This window comes from Melospiza georgiana, chromosome 19 (genome assembly GCF_028018845.1).
Source record: "Melospiza georgiana isolate bMelGeo1 chromosome 19, bMelGeo1.pri, whole genome shotgun sequence".
NCBI lineage: Eukaryota > Metazoa > Chordata > Aves > Passeriformes > Passerellidae > Melospiza > Melospiza georgiana.
The window spans coordinates 11542033-11563153 of record NC_080448.1 but is presented as its reverse complement, the minus strand read 5'-3'; the positions used below and the strand labels follow the sequence as shown (position 1 = coordinate 11563153).

Sequence of the window (21121 nt, the reverse complement as noted above, 5' to 3'; positions counted from 1 at the left end):
AACAGAGGAAATCTAAGTCACATTTTATTCTACCTAGATGTTTTTGCTATAGCATAAATAGCTTCATGTAGTTAAAGTGTCCTGGCAGTGGGAGGAGAGTTGTGCCAGGCACTGCATGTGTGCACAGGAGGGATTTGGTGTCCACAGGACCTTGCAACGTTAAAGCTTTTTCCACAGAATTTCCAAGTTTTGTCATTAATTACTCTTTAAATCCTGCCTTCTTCCTGCTGTTTGCTACTTAGGAATTAAGGTGCTTTGGGTTGTATAAACTTCTGAGGATGCTGCTAAGATGTCCATGACAATCCCCTGGTTGTGTTCAGGTTTCTTTCAAATGAATTCTTTCCTCTTTCACCAGGCCCTGAAGTTTTGCATATTTGCCTGGCTTACCCCTTGTTTCCTTTGTGTGACTTCTGTGTCTTTCACATGTTTTTTGCATGTTTGAATTGACACAGCCAGTGTTCATGGCACACAGTGGAATTGCCATGGAAACAGGTAATCACCAGAAAGTCTGACATCCTCATTTCATGTTTATTTCCTTTCTTCCTCATCTCTCCACTCTGAATTCACTTTTCCATTGCACAGTAGATGCAATACCTGAAATATGGCAAATTAACACATTAATGAATAAACCCCCTAAAATTGTCCAAAAACTGCCCCAAAAAGGTATTGAATGGATTGAGATCTGATTTCTCTCCTCTGGCTCTGCAAAGGGCACCTTCACATTCCAGGCAAGAGTTTTGGCTCATCAGGACCAATTTCATGGACAGGGCCTGCAGTTGTCAGAATGGGCCAGTGACAAGAATTAATATATTAACTGGTGTGCAGTACTCTGACAAATTGCTTACTAAATACATCAAAATTGATTGGGCATTCTGTGTTTAAATTGACAAATGACTGCATTAGGGGAAGGAGGGAAATCCATTAATTACAGCTGCCCTCAACCATAGGAAATGTAATCGTATAAATATAGATTTTGTTAAAACAGAAGTCTGTGCTTTACTCCCGTGTTGCTGGTAAGTGTACTTGCACCTCTTTGCTATTAAACCTGCAATAGGAGGTTTTGAAGACAGATCTTTGCAATTGGCTTTTAAATAATCAAAGAGCATTTCTGTTGTGTTAAAAGGAAAGATGCAGTGTTCCTGCATCCCGCTCTGACCGCTTCTGGAAATTGTTTCTCTCTCAGAAAAATGGACCTGTAGCTGAGGCTTCTGCTGTCTCATTAATTGTTTATTCTTAATGCAATGTCATTTGTATTCCAAGATGTGAGTATGCTAACCAGCACTCTGTATTCTCCTTCCTTGTCCCTGTACTGCTCTCCAAGTCATACTTGCAGGGCTGTTACATTTTTCTGAGTAAGAATTTGCACTTGAGTAAGATACAATCAGTTTTATAGGCTTTGTTAAGGGATTCTTGAAAAGATTAAGGCCTGTATTTATAGCTGCCTTTGACTTTTGGCTGTTACGACAGATTTTTATTTCTGGACCAACTGTTGCACATATCTTGTGTTTCACTGAAAATGGCTTTCATTACAAGTCCAATTTAGTAACTGTCCATTGTCTTCACAGGGAGGGGGTGAGCCTTTCCCTGCTGTTTGTTTGGGTTAAATGATAACACCATTTATACAGATAATCTCTGTAGCTCTGACATCATGTTTGCACTTCCTGCTCCCTCTAATGAAAGCTCTTCACCCTGGGCAAGACTTCTGTCTCCAAGCAGCATCGTGGTTCTTTATGGCCCCTTTTATGTTCCTTTCATACATTCCATTGACAGAAATAAAAAATACATCCACAGAGCTAGTGAGTATTGTGGGAAGTCTGAAAGTAAGATGGAGAGTGTACGAAATAGCTGTGAATATGTTCTGTAAACACAGACACCATGAAAACCAAGCTGTGATGCCTGGAGTGGCAGCCAAGGAGTGCCACAGGAGGAATCTGGACATTGTGGTCCTCCAGCCCTCCTCAGTGCCCAGCAGAGTGAGGTGCTGCTCACTCGTTGCTGAATGAGCTGGATTGATAATCCCATTTTGTGCTGTACCTCTTCTTTCTCCTTCCTCTCCTCATTGAGAGTTTTACATCTTTAGCCATGGGTTTGGGATGGAGGAATGCAGGTGCTGGTACATCCCTTTCTGTGGGTGTAACCAGAGAGTTGTGTAGCATTTCTGGGAGGCCAGAGCTGCTCTTGCTCTGGGTATGTTCAATGTCTGTCACAGCAAGCTGGGTTTCAGACAGTAAAACTGATCAAAAGCAGAGCCTGTGCAGTAACAACAATTACTCTGCTGTGTGGTTATGAGGTGTTCAAAGCCTCTGTGGCAGGGCCACGCTCAAGCAGGAGCTTGGGGCAGTTTCAGCTTCATTCCAGCATCTCTGCTGGGCTTTACTGGTTCTGCACTTGGCCAGTTGAACACAGCCCACTTCTGGAGTCCATCCCTGTCCAAACCCAGCTCTGACCTTGCCCTGGAGTGGGGGAGTTTCACCTGAGCTCACCCAAGCTGCTGTGGAGAGGAGCTGGAACAAGCCATGGGATATGGGTGCACATTTCCACCTCATTTTCCTGTGCTGGTTGTGTGAATGGTGCCCAAACCCCTGCCCTTCAGCTGTGCCCAGTGCCACAGGTGAGGGCCTTGCCACCAGGTTGTGTCAGCTGAGTGTTCCAGGCTTAAAACTGCAAAATCAGAGGGCCAGAGATTCCATCTTCTAGATTCCCACTTTGCCATTTTATTCTTTCTACCCAATGTTGCCTCAAGTCAGTTAATAATTTTCATTAAATTCTACTTTATTATAGTACTACTGTATTATATGAATGTGTGTATATATATATATATATATATATATATAATTAAAAAAAAAAAACAACTATGGTTACAGTATTCCTGTTGAAAACTGATTCCAAGCAGGCCTTTCTCATAGAGAATGTGTTTGGGGTTTCCTGGAAAGAGTCACAAATGGTGAAAATGGAGTTTTCAAGTTTGCTTCTCACACTCGGAGGCGTGACAGATTGCAGGTTAAACTGCCTCCCTTTCCTCTTCCAGAAAAGGTGTTTCTAATGAAACTGAGTTCATGGTGGTTTTTTTTTAGGGAAAACTAAGACTGTAGCCTGCACTTTCTGCTCTCTGCAAGAACCAGGACTGAGTGTTAAAGGAAGAAAATTTAATTTCTGGCAGAGCACTGTAGGTAAATCATTGAGTGAGCAGCGGAATAACTCACGATACATTCTTGTGAAGTATTTGTGAAATAATAGAGATGGCAATGAGCTCTGCAAGGTGCCTTGGCTGCTGGGGATGTGCCTGTCGAGGTTGTGCTGCAGGGACAGCCCTGGGCCCGGGCTTGGTTTCCTCAGCCCCAGCTCTCCCGCCCCGACGCGCGCGTTACGAACCCAGCGCTGCAAACAGCGCCAGCACAGCCCCTCAAACACTTTCAGATGTGTACAAACAACAGTAATGAACAAGGGCACATGCTGAAATGGTTCTTTCCTCCTGCTGCATGGTCATCTGGAAGTCCTTAGAGCAGGGTCCGTGAGCACGCAGGGTCAGTTTTCAAAGCGGCGTGCGGGGATTTCGCCGCGCGCCTCCCATTGCCGCTAATGGGAGTCAAACGGGTAAATCCCCACGCTCCGCTTTGAAAATTTACTACTAAGCCTCTTGACTTCTCACTACATACTTTGATTGTAACAGTAATCCATGGTTAACATAATTTTCCCGACAATAATGTCAAACATACTTTTGAAGTCGGTGAATTATAGAAATAGTTACCTCTTCCATAATTCTTTAAAGATGGCCATCAGATGGATTTCACCGTGCCTTCGTGCAGTTCAAATTGTTCTTTAACTCAGAAAAGAATATGTTTGTTCTGTTGTGGTGCCCAACTGATTGTCTGCTCGCAGTCTGAGTGTTGAGCAGCTTTAAGGTTCTCCATGCTGTGAATAATATCAGGGTCTAGCTCTGCACAGATTTAGAAGTGCATTGTGCTAGGCTGGCCTCCTAAGGGAACTTTGGAGATGGAAGCTGAAATTAAGCCCAGGGAATTTTTAACTTGGGGGGAAAAAATCCAGGCTGTTGACTGTCAGACCAGGGTGAGTAAGGAGTAAGTAAAGCAGTCATAAAAAAAATCTAAGAATTAATTTCCTAATTACAGACCTACCTATATCTTTATTAAAGTGCTGATACAGAGAGTGGATGGTCCATAAAGCACCAAATAAACTGTGGACAGAACACAAATAATGAATGAATCCAGCTCTAATCAACTGGTGCTGTGGAATAGCTGTTAGTCTGGCTAAACTCCTGCTTTATAGCCCTTTTTTAGCTTAATTTTATTATATTTATGCATATGAGAGTCTCAGAAAGTCCTAACAGGAAAAAAAATGAGCAGGGAGTATTTTGGGTAAAAGAGGATATTTTAATCTGTGTGCCATGCTCCTGTGGGAGTTTACAAGCTGAAAACTGCATTAAAACCAGAACTTTGTTCAGTAACGTGTAGCCACAAGAAAACTTACATGGAGCATATCTCCAGCCTACAAACAGTTTATTGTTAACATGGCTGTGAGTGTTCTGCCCAGAATGAAATCCTGCGCTTTGCTTTGCTGTCCCACTTGGGCAGAGGTAGAGCCAGAGGCAGCAGCTCTGACACAAACCCACAGAGCACGAGCTGGATGTGAGCTACACAACTGTGGGGCACCAAAACCACCCTGGCAGAGCTGAGATCACATCAATTACAGGGGAAAAAGGTGAATGTGGTGAATTTGGGGTGAGCCAGAACCATCACATTCTGCTGGTGATGCTCTGGAACAAAGGCATGAAGGAAGTAATTCAAATTGTGGAGCTGAATTTTCCAGCACAAGGACTCCTGAAGTTTGTTGAGAAACTTATGATTTCCTCAAGTCTCTACCCCACCTAGATGTAACTGAGGAATCAGAGGAAAAGCATCAAAATCAGGTGTTAGGGTGGGGTTTTTATGAAAATAAGGTACATATCATTTTTATCTTGTGTACCTGTTCACCACAGACATCCCTGGAGACTGGAGAGGTTATTTAAGAGTACATTGACCTGTTGCTACTGCATTTTAGAAACTCATCTGACATTATTAACGTTAATTATATTAAATGATAATTCTGGAGATGGAAGAGGCAAGCTCTGGGTGTCTGCAGGCATGTGCACCAAACAAACAGGCTTTGTGGTGCTCAAATGCCTTTGTTTGCTCTTAATTTGGACAAACATGCAGCCCTTAGAGAAGAGCACACTGGGAATTTCATATATAACTCTCAATTAAATTGAATTGTGCAAAGCTTATTTCTATAAATGAGAAAATTAAAACCTTTTGGTTCAAGAAGTACACAAAACTAAGTAAAACTAATGATTTATTGTTCCCAAATTAAAGCCATAAGTGCACACACTACAATTGAACTGTAGTGGTTCTTTGTTCCAACACTTTTATGCTGCTGAAAGATGATAATTTATAATCCTTGAAGGAAGATTTGTCTTAGCTTTAGGTATTTATTGTACAATTAGCCCATCCATGAACAAACCCACTGTGTTAATTCCAATATTCCTCAATGTGTATTTATCTTGCTCACGTGGCAGGAATGTCTATGCAAATTATTTGAGATTAATACAAATTGTTTGTTTTCTTTACTTGTCAGTAAATATCAAGGAGAAGCTTTTAAACAATGAGGGGAGTTTTTCATACTCATTCATGGAGCTGTGTGAATCAGGTCTGGAACTCCAGAGGAATATCAGCTCTGCTGTGTTCCAGCCTTTGCTTTGCTTTGTGGTGACTCTTGTGTCTCACAGTCCCTTCTGTGCAGTTTTCCTGGCACTAACAATCATCACAAATAACTTCATTTGCAATGTGCTTTTTCCAGATACAACCTTCCTTCAATATCATGGTAACACCAATTCTGTCAGTGCAGAGAAAGGAACCTTGATGGAGGACAGAGACTAAAGGTGCCATTATTACTTTTGAGCAGCTCAAAGATCCTTTTTGCCAAATATTGATGGCAAAACTGATTTTTGCTATAGGTATCAGTCCAGTTTTTCAGAAGTGTCCTTGAATGCTCATTTTTTTATTAATTTAATAAGCAAACTGTAAGAACTCATGTCCTGTCATACTGTCAGACAGAAGTTGTATGTTTGAATTCTCACCTTAGATTTTTAGTAAGCACTTATTTTTTTTGTATTTTTTTCACTTTTGTGTTTGTGTATTTCTAGGTTAAAGAAACTCAGTTGCAGAAATTTGATGTGTTTGTTCCAGATATTGATGTGAGAACAAGTTAAAATTTAGCATAGCTCAGACACAAGGCATTTAATTGATTTGATTATTTTAAGAAGGTACAAGCCACCTGCAATTGCAGTAAAATTGTGCAGCCAAGGCTTTCTTGCTCCTGCTCTGTGTCTGCTCCATTTGTGACTTTTCCCAATGAAGGAGAAATTACAGGAGAACCAGTAAAAAACTTGCTACAAAGCTTTGCAAGAATTGGAATTTTATTGTTTGTTATCCTGCATGGTTGGGAAATTCTTCAGAAATTTAAAATACTCTGTGTTGCAGCATCAGAATAACCTCAGTGGTGAGTGAGAATCTGTTGTAATTTCCAGTGGGAATTCAGATTTTCAAGGAATTGAGCTGGAAGATAAAAGATTACTCAAATTCCTGGAAATGGCCTACCAGGGTTAAATTAATCTCATCTTGGAGCTTGATATGGATGTGAGAGGTGTGTGCCCAGGAAAGGGGGAAACAGGAAAAGGGGCTTTGCATTTTTACACTGTGTTTGTTCCTACAATTCCAAGGGCATTTTCAGGTTGGAAAGATTGCCCATATGAACGTGTGTAAGAAGCAGCAGAGGGGTGGCAGATCCAGCCAGGATCACTTGTCTGTAAGGTCATTTCTCCCAGCTCACTGCACATTCCCACTGGGAATGGTGGGAGTGGGGATCCCCCATCCCAACCAGCCCCTCCAAACTGCTTCTGTGCTAGGTGTGGCACAGAAATGCAGCTTTATTAAACAGCCAAATAAATGGCTGAGGGCTGACCTCAGCTGAGCCTTTATCACTGCTGCCCTGCTGCTGAACTCCCAGGCAGAGCTTTTCCATGGAATTCAGCATTTCCATCACTCCTGGCTGGAAGGGGTTAATGCTGCGTGGAAACACAAGAGCTGTGGCTCCTCAGGGAAAGGCTTCCAGGGCACCACCAAAACGAATCATTTGTTCAGCTTTTCTGTTGTTTTTTCAAATTTTTTTCTCACTGTAAAGCCATCTTGAATCTCCAGTAAAATGTGAAAGTATTCCCCAAGGGAGAAATCCAGCGAGCAGACAGGGGGGATGCTGCTCCCTGGGCTGTGGTTTTGCAGCTTCCCTAATCTTGACAGCTCTGGTAGTTGCCCCTGGGACAGAAAGAACAAAAAAAAAAAAAAATTCAGATCAGTCCATAAAGTTCCTGTTGGTTTGAAAGCAAAACCATCTGCTGGAGCCATGGAGTTTGTTAGGGAGTTCAGTAACAGGAAAGCCTGCAGTTGATCAGCTGTGCTCTCTGAAACAGGCAGCAGGATTCAGGGAGCCAGGAGATGTGGGGAGCATGAGGGCAGCAGCAAAATGGGTCAAAATATTGGGTTTGGTTTGTACTTGTGTGGTTTCAAGGAAGAGAAGTGGGTGCTGTGATTTCATATTCTGAGTGTACTGTGAATCCTCAAGAAAACATACATTGCTGTGCCATTAACTTACTTTAAAAGCTTTTTTTTTTTTTAATAAAGCATTCAGCAGTAAGTCTGATTTGTGTTTTGTGGGTTTTTTGCAGTGGTGCCCCCGGGGAGCCCTGGGCCCATCACCCGGCACGAGTCCTACGACAGCCTGGCCTCCGACCACAGCGGGCAGGAGGATGAGGAGTGGCTGTCCCAGGTAGGCTCTGGGGGCTCCCAGCTCAGCAGAACAGCAGTGGGAGCCTCTGGAAGCAAAATTCCCAACTTTCCCCCAAGTGGGAATTAACCTTCCTGCAGGCAGGGTGTTGGTGTGTGTGAAGGTGACTCTGCTGTGGGTGTGGGAATGGATCTGATGGTGCCAGAGCTGACAGAGCCCCAGCATTCCTGACACATCCCTGGGAAGCCCAGCATGAAGTGGGAAGTTTCAGCTGGCAGTAACAAGTGATCTGCCTCCCTTTGTCTCCTGGCATGGTCCTTTTAGGGCAGGGATAAAGGAAGTTGGCAGAACGGTGGTGACCCTTCCTTCCTTCCTTCCTTCCTTCCTTCCTTCCTTCCTTCCTTCCTTCCTTCCTTCCTTCCTTCCTTCCTTCCTTCCTTCCTTCCTTCCTTCCTTCCTTCCTTCCTTCCTTCCTTCCTTCCTTCCTTCCTTCCTTCCTTCCTTCCTTCCTTCCTTCCTTCCTTCCTTCCTTCCTTCCTTCCTTCCTTCCTTCCTTCCTTCCTTCCTTCCTTCCTTCCTTCCTTCCTTCCTTCCTTCCTTCCTTCCTTCCTTCCTTCCTTCCTTCCTTCCTTCCTTCCTTCCTTCCTTCCTTCCTTCCTTCCTTCCTTCCTTCCTTCCTTCCTTCCTTCCTTCCTTCCTTCCTTCCTTCCTTCCTTCCTTCCTTCCTTCCTTCCTTCCTTCCTTCCTTCCTTCCTTCCTTCCTTCCTTCCTTCCTTCCTTCCTTCCTTCCTTCCTTCCTTCCTTCCTTCCTTCCTTCCTTCCTTCCTTCCTTCCTTCCTTCCTTCCTTCCTTCCTTCCTTCCTTCCTTCCTTCCTTCCTTCCTTCCTTCCTTCCTTCCTTCCTTCCTTCCTTCCCTGTGACTTCTAGCCAGATATAAATATTCTATTGCTTTAAAACTATCATGCTTGGTGGAGGATTTTTATATCTTTAGGACTAATCTTTGTCTTGTTATCCAGTCTTGCTTTGTCTCAGTCCATGAAGCTTCTCTGTAAGAACTCAGTAAATACTTGAGCATTTGGCTCAGAACCTCAGTGTAAGAATGTAGGTCATGAATAATACACTGAGAATTAGTTCCTGTTAGAAATGAAAGGTTAGAGTTAAATAAATAAATAAAATTTACAAATGCTCTGGATTTGCCAGAGCAATTACAAGGTACCTGATCCATGGAATTCACCCTGACAAATTAGGTGGGTTTCCTCTGGTTTAAGAACAATGTTGTTATGGGAGTGATGCATTAAATGTGTTGCTGGGGTGTATGGCATAAATATGAAATATTTATGGATGGGATTTGCTTCTCCCACTGGTGAATAAATCATACACAGCTTTTTCCTGAAATGAGAGGTTAGGTTTCCACATGGACCTGTCCAGGAGGAGCATTCACTGGGGAATCCAGTCATGTGAATTCATTTACCTGTCTGAGGTTTCAGATGTGGTTGCACTTTGAGGTGTCTCATTTGTTTGTGCTGTGTCTGATTTCTCAGAGCACAAAGATGATGAAACTCCTCAGTCAGGGCAGTCAACAGGAATTTTATCTCTGAGTTCACTGGGAGCAGATTTCACCTGTAGTTTCTGTAGTTTTCCACCTCTCCAGGACTGTTTGGAGGCATTTCCTTATTTTACTGTTCTGGTGAAACCTCAGGGAAAAAGAGATTATGGCAAACCTACATTATGGCTTTTTGTTTATTAATAATTCTTAGAAGATACAAGATGTCAGCAGAACTTAGCCTGCTCGAACTTCACCACATCCATCCCCCTAGAAGAATAAATAAATTTATAAAAGGAAATAAAAATCCCAAGTGATGTCACAGAACAGGGATAATTCTGAGAATGCTCCTGGAATGTTTAATTCCTGCTGAGAGCAGCAGTGATGAGAGCCCTTGGAGCACAGCAACGCTGGCTCTCCCCGAGCCAGCCACTTCAGATTAAGCCTAAAGTGCAAGGATGTTTTTCAAAATTAAAGTGTTGTTATCAACAGCAACAGCAAGCAGTGAAAAAACACCGCCCTTCACTTCAACTTTTCAATTAGAACAGTGGGTAATGGGTGCTGTCAGTGGGAAGTAGATACAATATGTTTGTCCTGCACACAACAGGAGAGTGAATAGGAACATCTGGCCATAGCCTCAGTGAAATTGCAGAGGCATCTGTTTACCTCTGGGCTCTGTGACACTGATGGTTTCAAGCTTAAAATACACAGATTACTTTATCTGTGGCCTAATTTACGCTGCTACATAAAAGCTACTTGCCTCAGAAAGGGCTGCAGCCAAGCTGGGTTAGGCTGAGCTAAATGCAAGGATGGAAATAGAGCTGCTGTGGTTGTTGTCTGACATGAGCAGAGAACTGACATCAGCCAGGGTTTCCAATTGCTCCTTGAAGATGGAGAGTCACTACTAGTGCACATCTGTGTACCTATATAAAAATCTGTTTTCGTGAATTCCCTGCTAATTTGCATTTCTGCTGTGATGCTGATTGTTTTAGCAGAAACTAATAGGTACTTTATAGTCTATTTTCTGTTCTAAAAGTATGAGTTCACCAGAGCTTAATAATTTCATTTTACCTTTCATTTTCCTGATATTTAAAAGCTCTTTTTGATTTTTAGTCTTGTATTGCATTATCTTTCCAGCCTTAATGATTCTATTCTCGTGATTAGAGAAGTTGAATGCTTTGTTCACCCTTTTATTTACGGTTTCCCTGATCACAAACACCCTGCTCCTGTTTAATTGTCAGAATTTTGGTTAAATGGACGTGTTTGTGGCACATCCATGGTTGTGTTCCTGTGCTTAGTGTGACCTGGGCTCATCCCAGCACTCTTCCCATGGCTCTGGGTTATGGATTTTGTGCTTCCCACAAGGTGCTCTGTGCCAGCCTCTCCTTGCATGTGCCAACAGGAATTAGGAGCTGTGATTTACCATCCAGCTCTCACTGGATCCATGGGAAGCAGCTGAAGCTGAGAACTTTGAGACAGCAGCTGTGACAAAGCTGGGAGGAGCTCTCTGGAAGTGCTCCCTCCCCTGCTTGGGGATCTCTGCGGGATGTGGGCCCTTGGTTCCTCTCTCTGCTCCATGCAGATTCAGGCAGAAATGTGTTCCCTGTCAGTCATGGCATTTGAGTTTTGGGGTGTATTTCATCATGGCAAGGGGGAGAATTAACAGGATCAGGCCAGGATGAAGCTTTGATCTTTAGAACAACTTAAGATCTGGAGTTCAGTGTCCTGAGGCTGGTGGTTCACGAGCTCTCAAGTCTCTGCAAGAAGGTCTTGGCTTTGGCTGAAGCATCATTCTCCAGCAAAGACGTCTCCAATTTTCCTTTGTTAAACATTCCTGCAAGCACCCTGGCTCAGAGCACCCTTCTCTGAGAACAGTGGGATTCCAGGAGTCCAGCACACCAAAAGAACTCTGTAGCCCTGATATTTTCTGAAGTACCTTTGCCAGGATTTTTCTCCTGAGAATCTGAGAGGCCTCAGGAACAAAATGCAAACATTGATTATCTGCTGCTGTGGAATGCAACAGGTGCATCTGTGATTGGTCTCATGTGGTTGCTTCTAATTAATGGCCAATCACAGTCAGGTGGCTCAGACTCTCTGGTCAGTCACAAGATTTTATAATCATTCTTTTCTTTGCCTTTCCTTGCTAGTCTTCTGATGAAATCCTTTCTTCTAGTCTTTTAGTATCATTTTAAAATATCATTTTAGTATAACATACATTATAAAATAACAAATCAGCCTTCTGAAGCATGGAGTCAGATTCCCATGTCTCCCCTCATCCTGTGACCCCTGTGATCACCACCACAGAGCCCCTCATTACCTGGAGCTGCAGCTCAGTGTTAATCCCTGGCCATCTCCCCTCGCACAGGTGGAAATTGTGACTCACACGGGGCCTCACCGGCGCCTGTGGATGGGCCCCCAGTTCCAGTTCAAGACCATCCACCCGTCGGGCCAGACCACCGTCATCTCCTCCAGCTCCTCCGTGCTGCAGTCGCACGGGCCCAGCGACACCCCCCAGCCCCTGCTGGACTTTGACACCGATGATCTCGATCTCAACAGCCTCAGGTAACAGTAACACCAATTCCCAGCTGCCTGGCGTTTGCTTCTGTGGGATGTGTCACAGTTTTTATCAGGCTTGTCCAGAGGAAGGTCTTGGAAGAGTGGTGATGCGCCAGTGGGAAAGGTCCATCCAGGCTGAGCAGCTCAGATTCCTTTTGCTGTCGGACAAAGACAGCACAAAGTCTGGTGGCCTTGCTCAGTGTGCTCTTGCCTTTCACAGTTTCTGCATTGCTTAATAAATTCATTTTCCCAGACGTGAGTGGGAGCTTTGTGCCATGAATTTAGACAGCGGTCAGTGTGTTGGAACAGTAAGTGAACTTCTGGAATGTTTTCCTCCTCCCTGTTTTTGTTTTTTCCCACTCCTTTTTTTCCTTCTTTGTAATTATTTTTCATGTATTTAATTCATCTGGTTTTGGACATCAGCTGATTTGGAACTAGGGGCAGGGGATGGGCTTAGGGAAGGGAAGGAAGGAGAGTGAAGGTAACTGTGGGTTTACATTTACTGGTGATTTGTAGAAAAGATTTATGCTCTAAGTGTTTGTGTCCTGCCCAGTGACTCCAGATTTAACAAGTTTCCATGCTCCTGACTCTGCATGTGATTTGAAGTCCAAAGTTCTGTGGTAGGGACTTGGATTCTTTGGGACTGTGTCTGAAATTCTTAGGATTAAATCAAGAGAGCTGGATAATATGACTTGTCCCATGAAAAGTGGGCAGATTACCCTTGGACTGGAAATCCATGGGTTTGAAATGTTTGATTTCTCCTTGTGTGTAATTATTGCCACGAGTAAGGATGTAGCTGTCAAATTTTTAAAAAATATAAAAATATATATGTATGCATATACAGAAAGAAAGCAGAAATAAAAAGAAATAATACAGATCTTTGTTATAAAAGGAATCAACAGTTACAAATGGGTCTTTAAAATTCTGCTGTTGAGGAGAGCAATGGAGGCTTTTAACCAAGTTTGGGTAGGGTGATCTTTATCCTTTGAGGCTCCCTGAGAGCTCCCATCTGAGCCATTCTTTGGGAGTACCCACTTTGAGTCTCTGGGCAGATCATCCCAATCTCAGCTGCAACCAATCAAGGGAAACCAGAACTTTCCAACGGCTTTTAAGCCACTTGACAATGAAATTGCTGCTTGTCCCAGGTGATTCTCGTTTGGGTGGGATTGTGGCCAGGTGGTGGCTGTTAATATTCTGCCCATGGAGGGGTGGAGCCACCATCCCTGGACCTGCTCAGAGTAGGACTGGAGGTGGCCCTCAGTGCCATGGTTTAGTTGGCGAGGAGGTAGCAGGTAAGAAGTTGGACTGGATGATTTTTTAGGGTGTTCTCCAGCCTGGTTCACCGTGTTTGTGTGGACTTAGTGCTGTGGATGAGGAGGTGGCAGGCCATGGGTTGAACTGGATGCCCTTCAGGCTGCTCTCCAGCCTGCCTCACTGTGATTGTGTGGACTCAGTGCTATGATTTACTGGATGAGGAGATGGCAGGCCATAGGTTGGATCTGATGCCCTTCAGGCTGCTCTCCAGCCTGGCTCACTGTGGTTTATGTGGATTCAGTGCCATGGTTTAGTGGATGAGGAGGTGGCAGGTCACAGGCTGGATTTGATGCCCTTCACCTGCTCTCCAGCCTGGCTCACTGTGGTTTCTGTGCTCGCCAGGATCCAGCCCGTGCGCTCGGAGCCCGTCAGCATGCCGGGGTCCCCGCGGCCTGCGGCCGACCGGCGCGGCGTCTCCACGGTCATCGATGCTACTTCAGGTAGGAACAGCCTCGTTTTCTGCTCCATATCATCAACCTGCTCTTTGGTTCTGCCTGGTAATATGTGTACTAATTGTTGCCATCAAAGTTGTCCTGGTTTTCTGCACCACAGGGTAAGTGCTGTCTCATACAAATGCTCGATCCTGCCATAATGATGATTTTTATTTCTCCCTCCTCTTACCACTCAAATGTGAAGTTACAGCATTGTGGTAAGGTCTGGACACATATTTATGTAAAGTTTAACATGAGCTATAGAATACTAAAAATTGCCTAAACTAAAAAGCAGAACATTTACAAATACTAACACTGAAATGCTTTTATTAATGAATGCCTAAAGCAGAGATTATTACAGTTCTGTCTCGTTTATAAAGTAGCTTTCATTGAAATGTAATCATAAATGTAATTGATTTCTGTGAGCAGTTGGGACAACAGGAGAGTTTATCTATGTTTGTGTAATAGGCACATTTTCACTGCTCTGCTCTGAAAAGAGTGTGTGGATTTAATACTACAGTGGTTGTGTTAATATCAACAGAGTAATAGATGTGCTATAAAGTTCTCTGTTCCCCTCAGTGCTGGGGAATAGCCTGTCTAAAGAAACAATGGCAGCAGCAGAGCTTTATGTTCCAGTGCAGCTGTGCAGTGTCTGAGGGTCCACACAGCAGGATTTTGTCAAATAAAATCTCTCACAAGTAGAATTATTAAACACACAGCATTAGTCAAACAGTCAAGTCGGAGAGGATTTTAATCTTCAGTGATTTGAAAATCCCTGGAGACTCCTGATTGGATTGAGGTTAAACTGTAAAAAGAGACTGTAACACATACAGAAAGGGGTTTCTGAAGGTTGGTTTAAAGAGAGTTAAAATAAAAGCTCCTGTTTCAGACTCTGTTTGCTGTTTGATATAAATGCTGAGTCCAAGATACTTCATTGTTTGCCAAATGAATTTATTTGGGTATTACAGGATATTTCATGTATGTGTTTATAACAGAGTTCAATAGTAACCACATTTACTTTGGATATTGAGAATTGTCCTTATAAATTCCATTTCAAATATTTAAAAGTTGTTAAATTAATTCCTGTTGGGCTTAGACAAACATCTGGTGTTGGTTATTGAAGGGGAATTTGTTTGTTTTACTACATGGCAAAGTAATTTTGAAAATAATTGTTTGATACAGAAGAAAATATTAATGCATCAGTTATGATTTTTTTTTTTGTTGCCTAGTTCATCTATGCTTATTGCTCCTAAAAGGTTCCAAGTTGGAATCACAGGAGAGCTTCAGGCTGTATTTGTGACACTTGAGATTCAGAGTGATTAATGGCAGAGTTGTGCTCACTATCAGCTGATGCAGAGAGAGATATCAGCATTGTCAGGGTGGGGATTTTCCCTCCTGTGCAGGAGCAGTGCCTTCACCTGTAACAGGGCTGTGCAGTAATTCTGAAATGTGATCATTCTGTGACTGCAGCATTTCTGAAGCTGTGTTACCCCATCCTCAGCAGCAACAACGGGCACACAGGGCTGTGCCTCCTCCATGCTGAACAGTTCCTCAGGTGTGGATGGGGCTTTAATATGAACTGACCCACGTGAGTGTGGTGAAGCCTCATTTGTAATGCCTTTAACATGTGTGTCTATATTAAAATTGCCAAAATCCATTGTATACATTGTTAGGACACTGAGAATATATTTACTGTGCAGTATGACTCAGTTTGGTTATAACACTCCATAAGTTTCTTGTAAACAATACATGGCTTTTGTCAGGGACGTGCTGATGGCAGAGTTTTATTCGCTTCACCCAGACAGCTTGGGTTGGAATTGATTTTTGATTCTGGAATTTTAGCATCTCCTTGCAGCTTTTGTATTGCCTGATCCTCACTCTTTCCCATGCAGAACTTAGGGGTTCAGAGTCTGAATTGTGTGATGGTTTAGGGGTGTGAATTGTTGCAGAGTAAAGAAGATACAAGGAAAATATACACACTGGTTTTGAGGTTTCAAACTGTATTTGTAACAGGGTCCAGAAAAGAAAAGAAGAGTACTTAATGCTTATTTTCTTCTCCTCCCACCTGTGAGATGTGCAGAAAACTCCATTAATCTCAGCTGTGGATGGGAAGGGTTTGGTTTTAGCACCACTCATGTACAGCATTGGCTTTTTGTGTTCCAGTCCACCACTTTGAGTATTCTCATTTCCTGCTCTTCCCACGTTGCTGATGTTCTTTATGGAAAAGACATTTTTAGGTTTGAAGGATTTTTAAGTAGGTCATAAATTTCTGCTGCCTGAGCTGAACCAGGAAGTGATTGCTGAGCTCTGGCCCTGCACTGGGGCCTGTTGCACTTTATGAAGATTTTATCTGGAGCTTTGATTGCCTGTTGCTTGGAGATGCAACCGTGTGGCGCCTCTGCTTATCTGACTCATCACTTCTCCTTCCTATCAAAAGACTCCAAGTACATGTTTATCATCTCCATTATCCTTCTGCCATCCCCAATAGCTTCCTTCCCTCTCCCCCTTTGGTGACAATTCCTCTTGGTGCATTTATTAAGCAGTTTGTATGTTTTTTTTAAAGCATGTTTTTTTCCTCATGTGTCTGTAAAGCTGTGCTAAGGACAATCTCATTGGATCACTTGGAAAAGTCTCAATTTAAAAAGTGCAAAACTCTAATGCTGGTAATCAATAATGAAAACTTAGTGTCATTCTCAAGGTGGGTGAATCTGTAAAGGTTACTTGGATGTATTTTAAATATATATATTACAGCTTGGTTCTCTCAACTCAAAATTCTCCCAAGACTCTTCTCTGGTTTATTTTTTTCAAGAAAAGTTTGCAAAAATTCAGTCACCTAAAGCAACTGGACACTTGTCCCTCAGTGCACATATTTGAGTCATATGCATCACAGAGAATGTACCCTGAAGGATGAAATGCACTGGAATTCCAGATGCTGTTCCAGATTGGAGTTGGAAATGTTAAAGGGGGACAAGAGTGAGTTTAAATCTCTGTAAAGCAGGAAGGTTTTGGTGATAATGCAGCAGCAGAGCCACTGCAAGGCCAGAGCTGCTCACTGTGTGCAGCAGGCAGAGGGTGTCTGTCTGTCTGTCCTTCCTCCCCAAAGGTGTGCTCAGGCTTTGGGTTAAGCCTTAGTGGGTCAGGTTTTATTTATGAGCCCAGAAATTAAACAGGAACCTTAAAGTGTGCAGGTGATGCTGCAGCTGAAGGTCACATCTTTGCACACCCACCCCAACCAGCACCTCTCTGAATTTTTCATTCTGTGACCTGTGGAGATGACATACATCATATGTGTGACATATCTGAAAAAACAGACCTGGTGGGGCTCTCTGAATAATGAGAGATGCAGAAATTAGGGGCAGGTTAGGGTATCTGTACAGTAAATTCTGAGCTTGCAGAGCTGGAACAGCTCCAGGAAAGGATTTTGCAGCAGTTGCTGGTCAGGGAGTTTGCCCACACAGCTGCACTGAGTGTTTGGCTTCAGCTGCACCCAGGTGTGGGCTCAGGTCCTCAGGTGTGCTCAGGGACTCAGCCCTGCTCATTTCAGAGAAGTGGCTGCATCTGTGTGTCTGTCTATGGAAAGCCTTGTTTGTTCCCTCACACAAAGAGCTTTTGCACACTTACCCATCAGCCAAGTAATGATTTGGTTGCATTGCTAGTGCAGGATGAGAACATTGACAGAGGAATTGTCTAATCTGTTTTTCTGCATCAACCTCTTCCTTTCCTGCTGGGAGGAGGTCACAGAATAGAATCATAAATTTATTTCTTTCTTGCCTAGAATAAATGCAGAAATTGAGTGGGAAGGATTTCAGTGAATGACATTTTTCTCTACAAATTAATTTTATTCATTAAATAAAGATCCTGAGGATTCTTTTCCTCATTAATTGTGTGTGGGGTGGGGGGAACCTTAATGTTCTCAGCTGAAACCTGGTGAGTGCTGTGCTGCAGGGGGATGCACACATCATTTTTTAATGAAGATTGTTTATTACTGTTGTATGAAACTCTGACAACACTAAGCTCTCTTCTGGTTACTTCAATCAATGCCCACTTAAAATCAGCTTGTAATTTAGTACTTCCCTCTCTTTTGTGTGTGACTGGCTGGTCATGGACAGGGAGTTCTGCCTGCAGAGGGTTTAATGAACAGAAGAATTGACTGGGCCTTTGTTGGGGAGGGAGCTGTCCTTTTATTGTTCATCGCCACACCTGTGAGGCACAGACCACGGGACAAATTTTTACTGTCCAGCAATGCTCTCACTTGGAGTTTAATAAACACTTCTGCCATCACACCTTAAACCATCTGAGCTCCTTTCTGTTGTACGCACAATCAAATATTTATTCCCAAACGCTGTAGAGCACAAAGTGCTGCCTGGGAGCAGCGCAGCTCAGTTATTCAGGTAGTAAAGATGTGTGAATGCAGCTGGCAGATGAAGTCACCAGCATTGTGAATTCCCAGGCTGTCCCTGCTGCCACAGGCGATGAGTGCCAGGCTGGGGCAGGGGACACAGCTCGGGTGTCAGGGCTGCTGAGCTCCCTGCCGTGAAATGGATCCGGCTGCAGCCCTTGACCTGAACCTGTAATTACCTGCCTGGGATAAAGGTGGTTTGTTGTGGCAGATAGAGATTGCACTCGGGGCTGCAGGGGATAATGCTGAGCTTTGAAGGCAAGGAAGGGCTTTGGCCCCTGGGCTGTTCTTCACAGTAATTGAGAGGTTTTAATAATGGGCAGAGAACAAGCTGCTCTTAGGGGGCATCACCTGTTCAGGAACACAGAAAAGCCAACCCAGTGCTGCTTGGTTTGTGTTACTCATGCTGTCAGCCTGAATTTACATGAGTTTAAGTTATTTTGCTTTCCTGGAATAACTTCTGTGCTGATCCTGTTAATGTATCTATTTAAAATGCTTATTATGTTACCTATTTGCATAACATTTTCTGCATTATTCCCTGCCTGGTGACAGCATGTGGGATATCTCAGGTATCTTTGTTTCCTCACATGTGCTCCTGCTGTCTCCATCCAGCTCATCTGCCTTGCTAAGTGTGTGTGTGCATGAGCTGCATAATGCAAAATCCTGGTACTTAGAATGTTTTCAACTTGATTTATTTCATCTAATTTGAGAAAATGTTATCTGATGATTTTTTGAAGAGAGCCTTAAGACAGAAGTGACTCCACCAGGCTCCAAGATGCCGGTGCAGTGTTCATGATTACATCTGCAAACAGCCATGCCCTATAGACTGGGGAGATGTGAGGAGAAATTGAAATGACCTGACACTACTGATGGGGCACTTGCTGCTGGATCTCTGCCTGGACTGGGAAAAGACTCAGCTGCAGGGGCCCATGGAGCAGCATTAATGTCTGCAAACACTGGTGGGTGTTTTCTGCAGGCAGGAGAAGTACACTGGAGAGGACAGGCATGGCAGCAGTCAGTGAAAGGCAGCAGAATCATTAGATGCTGATTTAATTTTCCAGCCTGTGATGATTGTGGGTGGTTTAGTCAGTTCTGGAGGTGGCAGCTCACTCCCCACAGCACAGTGTGGTGATGTGGGGCAGCTTTGCCCTGCAAGGGACAGAGGAGTCTCCTCATCCCAGTGTGCCTGTGGTACAGCTGAGCAGTCTGGCAGTGACTGAAGCAGTTCATCTCTTCTGAGATGGTTGCATTTCAAACCAAGCCTGTATCAGCTTAAAAACCACTGCTGTGTGCATCTGATTCCAGTGGTGGGAATGAAAATCAAAACTCAGCAGTTTCTAAATTCCTAGGCCCTGCTGTATTGGGTGGAATTTGGCTTTAAGCAGGTGAGGTTCCTGGGATGCTGCTCTCCCTGTTCACCTGTCCCAGGTGATTTTTGGCCCAGCAGTTCCTGTGTTATGTCCCAGCTCCCTGGGTGAGCTGTGTCCTCCCCAGCATGGTTAAAATGCAGGGGATGGGGTTTTCCTTCCCCAGCAGGATGAGTTGCAGCGTGGCCCCAGGGCCCTGGTAATGGTCCCTGGCACGGTGCTGCTGCTCCCAGACAGTTGTTCCTGTGTCACACAACCTGCCTGACGTGTGTTCAGGCTCCATTAGTGCAGCCCCTGCAGTGTCTCACTGCTCAAGTGTGAGCCTCCACCTTCCAGCTGGGGAAGGCACCTTCAGTTCACATCAGCTGAACAATTGCACTGGGCTGGAGCACGGCGTGAGCACAGAAATGCCATGGGTTTATTTAGGGGGGAAAAAATAATCTTGTTATCCTGGGTGTTTTGTGCTGGTTAACAAAAACTCATTATTAATGTGAGATTCTGATGTGCCCCTTAATTATCTTTGTTAATGCTGTGTGTAGGTAGCTTTAAAGCTCTGAAGAAGTGGGAAGTGTTGATTCTAATCATATCTGACACCACAATCTTCTGTGGAGCAACACATGAGCTGAGATTCCCGATGGGCTCCTGTAGGATACAATATTTATTATAGCTGGAGATCTAAGAGCTCCCAGCTACTGTTAAACTTACAAGAGATCCAGAAACCTCAGTGTCTGTACTTGTGTTTTGAGAGATTGCACAGAAATAACACACCACTGGTATTTGCAGGCAGCGTGTGCATTGACATTTCTGCTCTTTTCCTCCACTGCTTAAAGGAGGCATTTTGCAAATCTTTATATTTTTATAAGCTTGTAACATATGCTAAGCTCATCTAATAATCTAGACTGCTTGAAATGGCCTTAAAATGAATGTGCAAATTAAAAGAGTGTTTGAGTTTTGGAGGGAGTATTGTTTCAGGGAAAGCTTTATTTGTGATCAGTTTATAATAGAGACATTTTTATTTAGTGATTTCATTAATTAGGCTTTGTCTTTCAAAGTATTTGCTCACCATTTCCCATGTTTGCTTTGAAAGCAACTAAATATGCCTCAGTTTTTTCTTGTTGCCACTTTGGCCTGCAGTGTCTGTTGGATGTTAATGGTTTCAGGATTGTGCTTCTGATCATCCTGAGATCCTGCAGCTTGTCCTGCCCTGTTTTCAGGAGGTGTTCCAGAACATCAGCCCTTGTCCTCAGGGCTCTGCAGACCCTTCCTTTTGTCTCTCAGCTTCCTCCTGCTGTAATTTTTAATGTAATATCAGCATAAGCACTTATTTTCACCACTGTTAACCCAAAAGGAGCAGGTTTTAGCAGTTGTCCATTAGAGTGTGATAAGGATGAGTGAGCAGAAGTGTGGATTTGGGGATGTGACGCATAAAACTGAGCTATTTGGCATGATAAGTTAGCCAGGCATTTCATCTACTCCAAGGTGCAGTTTAATACCTTGAGGGTGCTCCAATCACAGCCTCCTCACCCTGGCTACTCACTGGAGTAAAGATGTTCTCTGCTGGGAATAAATATTTATATTTAAGTTGAAATACAGCCTGTTGGTGCTCACTTGTGTATATATTTTATTGCCTCGGTGACGTCAGGGGTAAAGAAACAGATGGAAAATATTTTGTTTT

At 43.6% G+C, this 21121-nt stretch overlaps 1 protein-coding gene across 9 annotated transcripts in view; it reads left to right on the top strand.

Annotated features, from left to right (window-relative positions):
* Positions 1–21121, top strand: part of BCAS3 (BCAS3 microtubule associated cell migration factor) — a 293863-nt gene that overhangs the window by 109887 nt on the left and 162855 nt on the right. For all 9 annotated transcript variants that reach the window (XM_058037737.1, XM_058037735.1, XM_058037743.1 and 6 more), the window contains 3 exons: positions 7778–7878; positions 11745–11941; positions 13592–13689. In XM_058037737.1, the coding sequence (XP_057893720.1) occupies positions 7778–7878; positions 11745–11941; positions 13592–13689 (396 nt within the window). The remainder of the gene's footprint in view (positions 1–7777; positions 7879–11744; positions 11942–13591; positions 13690–21121) is intronic.